General features: G+C 36.2%; 2 protein-coding genes and 1 non-coding gene across 5 annotated transcripts; all 3 read left to right on the top strand.

The window, feature by feature from the left end:
• The first annotated feature begins 1,057 nt into the window (after positions 1–1,057).
• LOC113761683 (COX assembly mitochondrial protein 2 homolog) lies at positions 1,058–3,725 on the top strand. 3 transcript variants are annotated; one of them, XM_027304772.1, is made up of 4 exons: positions 1,058–1,198; positions 2,186–2,267; positions 2,851–2,955; positions 3,177–3,725. In XM_027304772.1, exons 2-4 carry the CDS (start codon positions 2,223–2,225, stop codon positions 3,291–3,293), a joined length of 267 nt encoding a protein of 88 aa, XP_027160573.1. In that variant the 5' UTR covers positions 1,058–1,198; positions 2,186–2,222; the 3' UTR covers positions 3,294–3,725. The 3 variants fall into 3 exon arrangements, with proteins under 3 accessions (XP_027160573.1, XP_027160572.1, XP_027160571.1); XM_027304771.1 differs by having other exon boundaries at positions 1,058–1,290; positions 2,197–2,267; XM_027304770.1 differs by having other exon boundaries at positions 1,058–1,290.
• Positions 3,726–9,217: 5,492 nt separating this feature from the next.
• Positions 9,218–12,599, top strand: LOC113760908 (GTP-binding protein SAR1A-like). Its single transcript, XM_027303659.1, has 3 exons — positions 9,218–9,555; positions 9,897–10,028; positions 12,023–12,599. Exons 1-3 carry the CDS (start codon positions 9,427–9,429, stop codon positions 12,341–12,343), a joined length of 582 nt encoding a protein of 193 aa, XP_027159460.1. The 5' UTR covers positions 9,218–9,426; the 3' UTR covers positions 12,344–12,599.
• LOC113764282 lies at positions 10,975–11,095 on the top strand. The gene has a single exon (XR_003467561.1). It is a non-coding gene; the product is annotated as a small nucleolar RNA snoR83 (small nucleolar RNA).
• Positions 12,600–13,241: the final 642 nt, after the last annotated feature.

Raw genomic sequence — 13,241 nt, 5'->3', positions numbered from 1 at the left:
TAAAAGATGATGGACTGATTCTTGCAAATTAAAGTTAAAGAACCAATTGTATTTTAATTAAAAAATGTTGGAGGTGCCATCTACGATGGTTAGTAAATATGGTACATGTATAATATGTATTTATATAACACTGATTTTGTTTCCAAAAATAAGATTAAAAATTCAGCGCAAAATATGAGTTCGTCAAAATTACGCATAAAAATTTGGAAGTTATAAAACTAAAAGTATGAGTAAAACTGCTACAATTTTTCAAGATCATGATATATTTAATGCTACCCTTAACCCTTACGCTTTGTTTGGATTGCATTTTTCTGAATTTTTTGTAGAAAAATTACTGTAACGATTTGATATATGTGAGATAAAATGGTGATTGAAAAATATGTTTACGAAAAACGTTTAACATCTAATTATGATATCCAAACAAAGCTATTCTTGTGTATCAAATAGCATTTTTCTAAATTTTTTGTAGAAAAATTACTGTAACGATTTGATATATGTGAGATAAAATAGTGATTGAAAAATATGTTTACAAAAAACGTTTAACATCTAATTATGATATCCAAACAAAGCTATTCTTGTGTATCAGATATTAACTTTATTAAAAGTTTAACATGTTTACATGTATAAATATATAAAATTATGATATACGTACGTGTTATTCCATATATAATTGGGAAGATAGGTTGTCATTGTTACACAACTTTTTAAATCTTTCCAAAATAAATAAAATTTAATTCGCGAAGTATAATAGAAAAAAAGTTTATTATTGTTATTATGCGAAAAGTACATATATTTTTCAGAGTATTTTTTAGATAAAGAAAAAATATTTTGAATTATATCAGACGGGCAGTAGGCCATCATGTACAAAAAAATCTAAACTCGAATGGCTGGAAATCGAGAATTTTAGCTGATTATTATTGTTCACTTGTAGGAAGCTTAAAAGGAAAAAAAAAAGAAAAAAGAAAATCCCCATCTTCTTTTTGTTAAACCCATCTCTCGACTTCTTTTCCTGGAGAGCAGCCGGATTTCCTCCACCACCCCCGCCCTCCCTCCCTCCCTCCCCCAAAAAAAAAAACATCCTGTTTTCCGATCATTCATCAATCATATTCAATTCCTCTTCACTGAAATCGTGGTTGCGGGAGCAAATCACACTAAACAGGGTTAGCCCGGCAAAGTCCGGCGCCGGTTGCATAAAACGGTAGCGTTACCTCCCTCCGACCAACCCAAGAAATTCAAGGGAAAAGAAAAAGGAAAATTAAAATCTTGCAAGTTGTATTCACATTTCTAAAGGTATTTTTTACTGTGACTGCTTGTTTCGTATTCGGGTTTTTTTTTTTTGGTAGTTTAGTTGCTGAATATTCTTTGAAATATGTGGAAAATGAATGGATAATTTGACTCTGCTGCCACAGTAGATATAGTAATCTGGAAGAAATTTATTTTTTTTTTCTCTGGCAGTTATACCGTGCCAATTTGTGTGGCTCAGATATACGTAATTGATTGTTAATATAAGCGGCGAAAAAAGAAGGGGAAAATAACGTGAATTTTAATCTTTGAAACCCTTTTTATGTTCTTTATATCTATCATGAAATCATATTCCCAATTGTTCTTCTACAGAGAATAACGTTGGCATGATAGAAAATTTTTTATAATGGTTGACATTTATTTTACTGAATTCAATCTAAAAGAAATGGAAGTAAATTATGATACTGAGTTACTTTAGGAGAAAACTTCCAACTTTAAAGGGCATAAACTTGAAGAATGCTGCTATCATGTGAAAACATTGAACTAGGCTGAGAAGTAGAGGATAAGCGAGATGAATGTTGTCCCAGAACCAGTCATTGGGTGCTCATCTATGACTAGGGAGTGATGGATTATGGATCATGGATTATCTTGCCCGCAATTGTAAGAGCTACTATAGGTGTAAACCAGCTGAAAGTAGGAAGCAGAAGTAAACAACACCAATCCTGTTTATTTGATTCATTATTTTTAATCTGTTAGATGATACTTCTTGATTGAAGCTAAAGGAGATGTTACGAATTTTTTTTTCTTTTTTCCGGCTGAAGACATACGATCCCTACTTGAGTGGAAGGATCACTATTTAAATGAATATAATTAGATAAAAACACATGTTATTAGTGTCTAAATGTAAAAACCAAGATTGATTTCCATATTTTAATTTTTCCTGGTTTGTGATAGGAACCTTCTGAAGTGTTGAGAAGATAATGCATCCCCCGCTAACATTACACAGGCACCCAATGTGTGCAGAAGTAAGTCCTGTTTTGCCTCCTTTTAATAATTGCTTTGTCTAGTTCTTTCTCATTTTAAACTAAAAGTTTGTTGATGTTTTACTGTCTTCTATTTGGTGATGAATGATACCTTTACATAATATCAAGCACATTCCTTGTATGGAGTTGAATTGAATGAGGTATATTATGAACTTTATTTTGTTCATGCCTGTTGTGTGGTCAGTGTTAACTCAGCGCTGAATACCTGAAAATGCAAGAATCCTATTATTGTAAGCTCCTTTTCATGTTTAAACATTCAAATCTTGGATTATTATCGAATGAAATATGACAATTGAATACTCTATTGTAAATTGTTGAAGTTGCTTTGGAATTTTGGTGTTGTTTAATATCTTACTTTGGACTGGATGGGTATGGACTTTTCTGTTTACTTGGAGTTGAAAAGGATGAGAAATGGTGTTCTTGTGTTTTGACAAAACTGCAGTAGGTTCTATAATTGTTTTCAGCTCTACGGACTTATATTGCCTGGATTTTTGTATTCAATTGTAGAGCTGTTGGAGTATGATTAAGTTTGAAGGAATTAAGTTATTCGTGCTGCATGATGCAGATTATCGAACAGTTCCAGAAGTGTCACTCAGATCATCCAATTGGGAAATTTTTTGGTAAATGCACAGAACTCAAAGTAAAGCTTGATCGCTGTTTCAGGCAAGAAGTAAGATTTTGTAACTGGGATATTGATTGCTCTCCTCTGATAGGAACAATGAAGCTTATTTATTACTCTCTATTTGAGATCAAAGCTACAATACAAGTTTGCACACACCCCAACCACCCCTTGGATGCTTTGCAATTATTTTAAAAAAAGAAAAAAGAAAGTAAAAGGGTAAGTGATAAAAAAGCTTTAAATATTCATTTGTGATGCTAAAACTTTTGCAGAAAGCTTTGAAACGAAAGGCAAATTTTGAAGAGAGCAAGAAGTTGAAGGAGAGGCTCCAAGCACACAGGAAAGAACTTGCTGAGAGAAGCCAAGAAGACAAGCTTCATGCAAGCTGAAAAGAGTTAATGGGTCACTGAAGGCTTGATCGAATTCTGCCCTTGCTACTGTGGGATAGATGCATGGAATTGCACTTGGCTGGATACTTAAATGTACACAAAAATAAAATAAAAAAAATAAAAATAAGAAAGAATTACATTGATGTGATGAAGGCATTCTTGAACTTGTATGTATCAGGAGTTCTTGGGATCCATGTCAGGTAGAAATATTCAGGAGGTTCAATGTTAGTAGATGAAGAACTGATTGTGATGTGGGGACAAATAAAATGACATGTCTTATTTTTCCCTTGCTTGGTGCAGTGGATGACCTAAGACCGGCTACATAGGAACTTGCATATAAATAACCACTATGTGCAAATTGTACGATGAGATTTTATGTATGCATAACTACCAATTATTTGTCTAAAAGATGATGTTAAAATACTTCTGATAGATTTTCTTGAGCATATTTGCCAGTTTCAATGCATTTCCAATTTGAGCGCAAGAATGCCTTGATATTTTATTCAAGAGTGCTTAACTCCATTTTTTTTTTTTTTGTCAAAAGGTCATCATTTAATATATATGTGAGAAAGGTTACAATATTCCTAGCATATACATACTACTGGCACACAGCCAGGACATCTTTGTGGGCTTCAGTCCTAAGCCACACAGGGAAGTCTAGCTCCCACCTTGTCTCATCAATTAGGTTGATGGCAAATTTTGCCAAATCATGATTAGTGCGATTATATTCCCTTCCAATAAATATGAAGGAACATCGCCAAAAGGATCGACGAAAATGTACAATATCCTCTACCAACACATCTAACAGAGATAGCCCAAAACATTTGTGATTAATTCTATCCACTAGACCTTTACAATCTGAATGTATGAGCAGAGATGTCCACCCTTCTTCCAGAGCTTTGAGCATGGCTGATCTGATTGCTTCAGCTTCTAATATGGCGGCATCCTTCATCATTCCAGTAGGGATTGCCCATGCTTTGACAAGTTTTCCATTATGGTCCTTTGTTGCGATGCCCAATCCCCCTCTACTTCTCTTTTTGTCCATTGCTGCATCCGTGAACATTAGGGTGGCATGTTGATCTTGAAGTTCTTTTGTGATGGTCATCGCTGGTACTTCTGGATCATCCTTTTTCCTTTCCATTTTCTCCAAGTCCCACATCTGTTTGTACTCCATCCATTCTTCTAGAGCTCTATTTGAGATCGGTTACCTTTTGTGCTTTCCTTGTTGAAGTTGCAGGCATTCCTTGCTTTCCACAATTGCCACAAGAAGTTTGTTGTGGCTTCTATGTGACTGATGCCGTTAACTCCGCTTCTAGCACCCTGCAATGCTTCCCACCGCTTCGAGAAATTCCATGAACTTTCTTGAATACCATCCCATTTGATAGGGAATGTCTACCAAGCCTCTTCTCTAGCTATACAGTTGAAAAAAAGGTGCTCTAATGTTTCTACCTCTTCACCACAGCATTTGCACCACTTGTCCCGTTTGCCAGTTCTTCTATTCACTTCTGCATTGGTAGGTAGGATGTTATGAAGACATTTCCATAGGAAGTGCTTCAGTTTATGTTTTATGTTTAGATCCCAGACTTGATGCCATGGTGTAGGATCATCCTTCCTTGCGCTGGATCCCTTATTTGGTTGCATCTTATTGGCCTTCTTGCTCAGTTTTAATCTGGCTTGAGCATATCCTGACTTGGTGGTGTAATCTCCACTACTGCTATGCCTCCCAACGAACCTGCCCTGCCTTTCCTGGATACTGAGAGGGATCATTAGTATTTGTTCCACCTCTTCTCTTCAGAAAATGGACTGAATAAGATTATTGTTCCATCTCTTGTTAATGATCAGCTCACAGACTCTGTCTATGTTGCAATTTTGAGGTCTAGCTGATCTTATTAGTCCATTCATACCATCAAGAATCCATCTATCTTTCCAAATTGCAGTTGATCTATCATTCCCTATCTGTCTCCTAAGTCCATCTTCTAGCAAAGGGATTGCACTATGAATGCTCTGCCATATCCACGAGGAACCTGACTTTGCTTTGGCTTGCAAGATAGAGGAGTTCGGAAAATATTTCCCTTTCATTACCATACTAACCAGCAACTCAGGATTTGTTAGCAGTCTCCACGCTAGCATGACAAGTAAGGCTTCATTGAAGCACTTTATATCACGAAATCCAAGTCATCCTTTACCTTTGATTTTTGTCAGGTCCCACCATTTTTTCCAGTGCATTTTCTTCTCGCCTTGGTCATTTCCCCACCAAAACTTCGTCATCATGCTACTTAATGCTTTGCATAGTCCATCTGAAAGGTTGAAAACTGACATGGTATATGATGGTAGAGCTAATGCCACGGATTTGAGAAGAACCTCTTTGCCCGCATTACTTAACATCTTGCCCTTCCATCCTTGTAGCTTGCCAATCATTTTGTCTCTCAGGAACCTGAATGTGCTGTTTTTAGATCTTCCTATAACCATAGGGAGACCCAAATACTTTGCCTGAGAAACATGCTGGACGTTGCCTAGAGTTTGGAGGACATCTTGTTTATTTGCTTGGGAGCTGTTTCTGCTGAAAAGAACTGCTGATTTCTCAATGTTGATCTTTTGCCCTGAAGCTAGTTCATAGATTTGAAGAATTCTGGTGATCTCACTTGCCTCCTTAGAGTTAGCTTTACAAAAGATTAATGAGTCATCTGCAAAAAACAAGTAGGATATGGCAGGGCCATTCCTGGAGATTTTAATTCCTGTTAACAGATTGTTCCTGCAAGCAGAAGTCAAAAGATTTGCAAGACCTTGGAGTGCTCAACTCCATGGCGGGTACTCCAATGGGCTTAGTGGGTTGTCCACTCAGTTCATGTTAAATTGACTGATTCTTTTCTCCGGGGTGCGAGATTCTTGGACAGAGTGGCTCTTTGGTGCTAGATGGCTGTTTCAAATTTCGGATTGCCCTGCCTATTCAATGCAATGAGGGTTCTTCAAGACTGATTAGGTATCAGCTGGGGGCACAGTTAACAACTCGTGTCATCCCCTTTGCCTACCGAACACCAGAGAAGACAGAATATCAAGCATTCAAAGATTGCATTGCCTCTGATGGTGGAAATGTTGGGCAAGATAACGCCTAGGAATCTCCAGATCCGGCAAACAATGCGCGGACTAAACAGTCTGAACCTTGGGGTCCTGGTACTGGTGGTCTGTCATTTAAGGATGCTCTTTTATCTACCACGAGCCTTCCACCAATTTACACAGGCTCAGATGATGAGGATCTAGGTCAACAAACAACTTTGAAGTCATGGAGAAAAGCTGTCATTCTCAAACTGTTGGGGAAAACCATGTCATTCACTTCCCTTTCTCCCGAACTTGTTAAACTTTGGAAGCGCAAATACCCATTGGAGCTTGTCGACCTGAGCATGAACTTCTTTCATGTACGTTTTCGATGCAAAAAAGATTGCTATCTGGTGCTGGAAAAAGGGTCCTGGTATATAATGGGAAACTACTTAACTATTCAGCCATGGAAACCGGATTTTAAGCCTGCCCAAAGCTCAACCTTAGTTTGGGCAAAGTTCACCGGTTTGCCTGTTGAGTACTATGATGACAGGGTTCTGTTCAAGATTGGAAATGCACTTGGAAAGGCTGTCAAGGTGGATAAGCGGACGATGGCTATTTTTGCTAGAGCATGTATCGAGGTTGATCTCGATAAGCCTTTACCTCCTTGCATTGGATCAAAACGTTTTTGCAGGATGTAGCATGTGAAGGCTTGCACATGATTTGCTTCAACTGTGGTAAATCAGGCCACCGGCGAGAGGCCTGTCCATGGATTAGTGACAGGTGTTTGAAGGAACTAAATGAACGGTAGGGGTACTAGGTGAAGTATGTTTTCTGAATACAAGCAGGGCTGTTTGTCAATTCCTCCTGTCTTGCGCCTTAATTTCTTGGATGAGCTAGTTTTCTACTTCGGAGTATCTGCTGTTCTGTCTCCTGTTGAATCATTCTGTGCTTATGCTTGTTCAAAGAGCACTGTCTGCGACTGAGTTGCCTCTCCTCATTTTTTGCCTTAGCTTATTCATGAAGAAATGAAATTCTTGGCATGAGAAAGTGCAAATCTTTAGCTTACTTCACAAGCACTATCAAGAAATTCGTTAACTTATGGCACGTTTTTAGATCCCAGTATAAGAAAGGTTAATCCTAAAACTATGACGAGTACTTTTATGCTAAAACAAAAACATAATTATCACTCTTGTTTTTCCCTACCTGTTTTTCCCTACCTGTCAGAGAACTTCAACGAAAGTTTCATGTAAAATCCCTTCAGAGTCTTACACAGATTGGTTGGTAAGTGCCTTTGGCAAGTCAAGGGTGAAGTTGCAGAGCAAAAATATGTGCATAAAATAGTTAAATGCATCGATCACAGCCCATAGTGACCGTCTTTGCAAGGCATCCAACTTCATGATTTTTAATCTTCACAAACTTTGAAAGCAGGATTCTTGATTACTTTCTGTGAAGTTGACAACCCTCGAAACATTCTCAGTTTGTTGTTGTCCATTTGAGCGATATTGTACAAATACAGATTACTGTATTTTTCTTGTACTAGTTGACAAGTCATTTGATTTGTTAAACAAAGAATAAACACTAATAACACTTACTTAATTGTATTAAATCTTGATATTTAGTGGATTAAAAGCTGATAGAGCGGACTCACTTTTGAAAAACACTTGCTTAAATATTCCATATAATTTTTCGTTGAATAGTCAAATCGATAAAAATAAGACCATCACTTGTGCTAATCAAATAGTGAAATCGTGACTAGACCAAAAAAAAAAAATAATAGTGAAAGCGCGGAACTATGAAAAGAAACTTAGGTCCTGTTTGATAGCGTAATTCAACACTTAAATATTTTAAAAACAAATATTGTACCACTTATTTAATGTTATATATGCGAAATAAAATTATAGTTGAAGAATGTGTTTATAATACAAATAAATAGATTTGCGCAAATAATAAACTATCTAAACAAATTTGTACCTAGAAGCAAATACATATTTGAGATAATTTTTTCAGAAAAATACTATAACACAATTTTAATATAATATCTGTGAGATAAAAAATAGTTGAAAAATGTATTGATTATGCAAGCAAATAATTTTTGCTAATAAACGATTAATCAAACCATTCCACAGTAACACTTTTTTAATGTAATACGAGTAAGATAAAAAAAAATGTATTTGTAGTGCAAACAAATATATTTGTACAAATAATAAACTATCCAAACAAATTTATAGCCAAAAGAAGTACAATAAACTAGTACCAAGATTAGGAAATTCAATAAGAACAATAAAAAGAAAAAGGCACCAACAACCACCATGATGCTATCTTTCTCTTGTTCCTTTTTGATTTCTCACAAATATATGAGATAAGCAATCCTAGATTCACCTTTGACTTAAAAAGCAACAAAAAAAAAAGAAGAAATCAAGTACCCAAAGTCTTTTTTGCAATTCTTCAAGATAGTATTTGATAAGTTGCCTCTAGCAAAATTATTTTTGTTATAAAATTTTTAAAATTAGTATTAATTCAGTTTCAGCTTTAGCTAATTTGTGACTAGACTTAGGCCTCATCGATAACAAAAATAAATTTAAAATTTTATAATTAAAAATTTATTAAAGCACAAAATGAGAGATTCATCAAATAACTTTAAGATTTTATTTCTTATATATATATTAATATATATATTTTTTGTTTTAGATATTATTGCCTCATGGTGCATGCACTATATATAAAAATTAAAAAAAGGAATCATGTACAATAGCATGTTGATTCCGATACCCAACAGGCAACGGTTTGATACCAGAGTTCAGCATCTTCTGTCCGCTAGTGCACGGTAATAACTCTAGGGTTCCCTCTATAAATAACCATACCCGTCCACACCAACCCACCTTTTTCTCTTTCTTTCTCTCTCTAAATCAGCGCACAGTAAATTTAGCCCAATTTTTTCCCACCCTCTAAGTTCGCCTTTCTTTGATTCTCTCTTCTGTTGTCGTCCATCGATCCGACTGGTGAGGTTTATTTTTGTAGGGATCGGAGGTGGATTAGGGAAATTGGGGGTGATTAATTGAGGAATTTTGAGGTGAATTATAATTACAAGGATTCGAAGATGTTTTTGTTGGATTGGTTCTACGGAATATTGGCCTCGCTAGGACTGTGGCAAAAGGAAGCTAAGATCTTGTTTCTGGGCCTCGATAATGCCGGCAAAACCACCTTGCTTCATATGTTGAAAGATGAGGTATAACTTTTCCATTCTTTTTCCTTATGCGTACAATATTTGTGGTTTGTTAACTTATATTTGTTGAGATGAATAAAGGAATTTATCTTTTGTTTACGGGGTTCCTTTGATTCATTGATTTGTTGAGCTGATTTTGTGGGTTTGGTAAAATTGTTGTTGTAATTTAGAGAAATATAGTTGGGAGTGGTGGTAATAGGTTTCCTAAGGTGTTTCACTCGATTAATGCTTATCTTTTTTGGTTCTTGGATTTCGTTGCACGTGGAGAAGGGAATTGTTGAAAGTACTAATTTGATGTAAAGGGGTTTTGGATATTGAATGAATTATTTGCATTTTGTGGGCAGAGATTGGTTCAACATCAGCCAACGCAGTACCCGACGTCTGAGGAGCTGAGTATTGGCCAAATTAAGTTTAAGGCTTTTGACTTGGGAGGCCATCAGATCGCTCGCAGAGTCTGGAAAGATTATTATGCCAAGGTATAATTTCTTTTTTCCTCCTTTGTTTACTGGTATTGGCTGCGATATTAGGTGCAAGATTGAAGCGCAAATCCCATGTATTGGGTTATTGTTTTTTATCTTTGTTAGGTTTTCTATTTTCTTGATCAAATTTGGGGATTATTTCACAAACCTTCCTTGAGGTTTCTGACCATTTCAGTTGGCTTCGTTGTGGTTTCAAATATAACATTAATTTTAATTTTCATGTACAAAGTCAGTCCATGTATCTAAAAAATGATATAAAAGTATAATAAGCATTTCCATTCCCGAGCTTCCCTTGCATATTAGCATAATAGATTATACATGGACCAGAAAATGGTGTGAAAAACACTGCTAAATTTTTCACACCCTCTAAATTCGCCTTCCGTTAGATGCATATTAGCCCAATTTTTATCCCCTTCTGTGTGTTTCCCTTAAGTTCCACTCTAGCATTCACTGATAAGTATTTTTTCTTGGGGCAAAGTACTATTTTCTTCAGCATGGGATGCTCTATTTGTGGAGCGAATTTCTTTTGTCATGTTTCTTTGGCTTCTTTTCCCCCCTTGTTTTTTTCCTTGTCCATCCTTTTAATTTTCGAAGAACCAGGTTTTATAATGTGTCTTTTGCTGGTTGAAGTCTCAATAAAAAACTTGCCTTAATATGCTTCAGATAGTAGTGAACCTTGTTATATGCTTAGCAATGTCTATATACCTACTTCAACAATTTTTATCAGTTTATTCTGAATATTTCAAGGTTGTACTATTTTTTTCCAGGTTTACATGAAAGTTCCTTTTTCCCCCCATGGCTGTGCTTTAGTCTAATATACGAGGTGTAGGGGACCTAAGAGAAGAATTATTAGTTTGGCATCTAACAGAATGAATGGGAACCATCTATATAGAGGATAAATGAGCTTTCTCTCATTTGCCAAGATGTTTAAGTGCCTTCATTAATCCCAAATGAACGTTTTCTATGTTTATTTGATTCATGGGAGGCCAATATCGATGTGGAAGTTCGCTGATAATACCTTTTATATTCCAGAAGGTGTTTCAATAGTACCTTGCCCGACAAATATTAACTTCGCTGTGAAAATGTTGTTTCTATCTTTTTTATGGGTTTATTTTGTTACCTTTAGAAATTATACCTTAGATTATTAATTATCAGTTCCTAAAGTACTCTTTGTTCCTTTATTTGGCTCTATATGTGGAAAATGAATGCAACAAAGAGTATCACATAGCTTTTTTGAGGGATCTATGATGTTTTATGAAACTTCTCGTGTCTGATGAGGATATAGGTTTATTTTTAATGAAGTTAGAAAATAAACAATCTTGCTAATTCAGATGGAAGAAATGGTCTTCTTGATGGCATGCAATACATGAACTTTTTCAGCATATTTGACTTTTAACTTTTATGATCTGGAGTGTATGTTTTAAGCTGTTGAGTGCACTTACAGAAAGTTTTGAAGTTGTCAGGTTCTACTAGCTTGAAGGTTAAAGCAGGTTCTTAGATGCCATATTGTGTTTGCACCTGATTTTGTGGCTTGGACTGCTGACATTTTTCAAGTGTGTAGCACAAAATCTTTTAGGACGCTGTGCAAAATTTAGCATTTCATGATTTGTTTTCTTTTCTAATGTTCTTCTCCTTTGATATTCTGGCTTAGGATATGTCTTCATTTTTTAAGCTTTTATGGTGTTGCTAGATCATATTTTGCATGACATGTCAAGCATTCCTTTTTCTGGTGGTGATATACTAGTTTCTGTAGCTAGCTTATGTTCATGCACATGTTCTTTTGATAAAAGAGGCAAAGAAAATCTATTGAGTTGTGGATAGGATTGGATTATATCTTGCTTTTGTTTCTCAGGACCTGGCTGATTTGAAGAAGTTGGTTTTTCTATCCCATTTCTGTAGCAGTTTATCTTTGTTATATTCTTGCTTAGGAATACTTTTCAAATTGTAATTGGTCAATACCATGTGTATAACATGCAAATTTGGGTGTGAAGGTGGATGCAGTTGTTTATCTCGTGGATGCTTATGACAAAGAAAGGTTTGCAGAATCAAAGAAAGAGCTGGATGCTCTTCTCTCTGATGAGTCCTTGGCAAATGTCCCTTTCCTTATTCTGGGGAACAAGATAGACATTCCTTATGCAGCTTCTGAGGACGAGCTGCGTTACCACATGGGCCTGACAGGCATCACTACTGGAAAGGGCAAGGTAAACTTGGCAGACTCAAATGTCCGTCCCCTTGAGGTCTTCATGTGCAGCATTGTGCGCAAAATGGGTTATGGAGAAGGCTTCAAATGGATGTCTCAATATATAAAGTAGTGGGCTTTAGTGGGGGTGAGAAAGAGAGCTGTTTTTTCTTTTAAAATGTAACTCCTGCCAAAATGGAGTAGAACATGTGTGTCTGGAAGTACTACTGGATATTCTCAGTTTTTGGTGAAATGACATACAGACGTAACTACGTCATTTAGTATTACTATCAATGATTGATGCTTGTCTATCAGAGAAGAATGCTGCAATGTTTTTGCCTCTTGTATTTGTTATTGTTCTCGAGGATTTTGTTAGCTTTGCCAAAAAACGGTGGAGGATTCCTGCTTTTTCAGCTGCAAAGTCAACTGTCTGTGTCTACATATTTTCAGCTTGTCTGGTAATATCTGGTCAACTGTATATGTTCCAACCAATGCGCGGATGAAACACGGCTCGGTGATGTATATCAGAAATGCTGAGAATTGCTTACCGACAGTGTATCATTTTTGTCATCTGGATGGAGCATGCTTACAGGAGTCAAGTGCCCTCCTGCTGTGATTTGAGAAGAGCACTCTACAGCCCTCCCTCCAGGACCACTTGTGAAGCATGGCTGCACTGGATTTCATTTTTGCCAAGTCATAGTGAAATGAAGTGGCGGGATTCCCGTTAATATTAATGTGAAGAGACACGAATTAATCAATCACCAAATGTATCAATCTTTTCCTGCTTCAGTGACACTTTTTAGGTGTTCAAGATGAATGATTGAAGAGCCCATGATATCAACTTTTTCCTGTTTAAGCGACACTTAGATGAATGATTGAGGGCTCAAGATATCAACTTTTTCCTGTTTAAGCGACACTTGACTCTTAATTGTTGGAGGTTTTGGGTCAAGGATAATTATTTCCATTTCATGGTGTTTGATATTGGTACGTGGCATTAGTTTTTCTTGGGACGTCCTTGTTTCCTATGATAA

Source organism: Coffea eugenioides, chromosome 2 (genome assembly GCF_003713205.1).
Source record: "Coffea eugenioides isolate CCC68of chromosome 2, Ceug_1.0, whole genome shotgun sequence".
In the NCBI taxonomy this organism is placed as follows: domain Eukaryota; kingdom Viridiplantae; phylum Streptophyta; class Magnoliopsida; order Gentianales; family Rubiaceae; genus Coffea; species Coffea eugenioides.
Note: the sequence above shows the minus strand (reverse complement) of the source record. Positions and strands in the feature narration are given on the sequence as shown.

What these genes read in the sequence shown, in the direction of transcription:
- LOC113761683 (XM_027304772.1), top strand. Translation starts at nt 2,223, where the DNA reads ATGCATCCCCCGCTAACATTACACAGGCACCCAATGTGTGCAGAA. An exon ending in GGCACCCAATGTGTGCAGAA is followed by an intron (nt 2,268 to 2,850) that starts GTAAGTCCTGTT and finishes TGCATGATGCAG; the next exon opens with ATTATCGAACAGTTCCAGAA. An exon ending in ATCGCTGTTTCAGGCAAGAA is followed by an intron (nt 2,956 to 3,176) that starts GTAAGATTTTGT and finishes AAACTTTTGCAG; the next exon opens with AAAGCTTTGAAACGAAAGGC.
- LOC113760908 (XM_027303659.1), top strand. Translation starts at nt 9,427, where the DNA reads ATGTTTTTGTTGGATTGGTTCTACGGAATATTGGCCTCGCTAGGACTG. An exon ending in TTCATATGTTGAAAGATGAG is followed by an intron (nt 9,556 to 9,896) that starts GTATAACTTTTC and finishes TTTTGTGGGCAG; the next exon opens with AGATTGGTTCAACATCAGCC. An exon ending in GGAAAGATTATTATGCCAAG is followed by an intron (nt 10,029 to 12,022) that starts GTATAATTTCTT and finishes TTGGGTGTGAAG; the next exon opens with GTGGATGCAGTTGTTTATCT.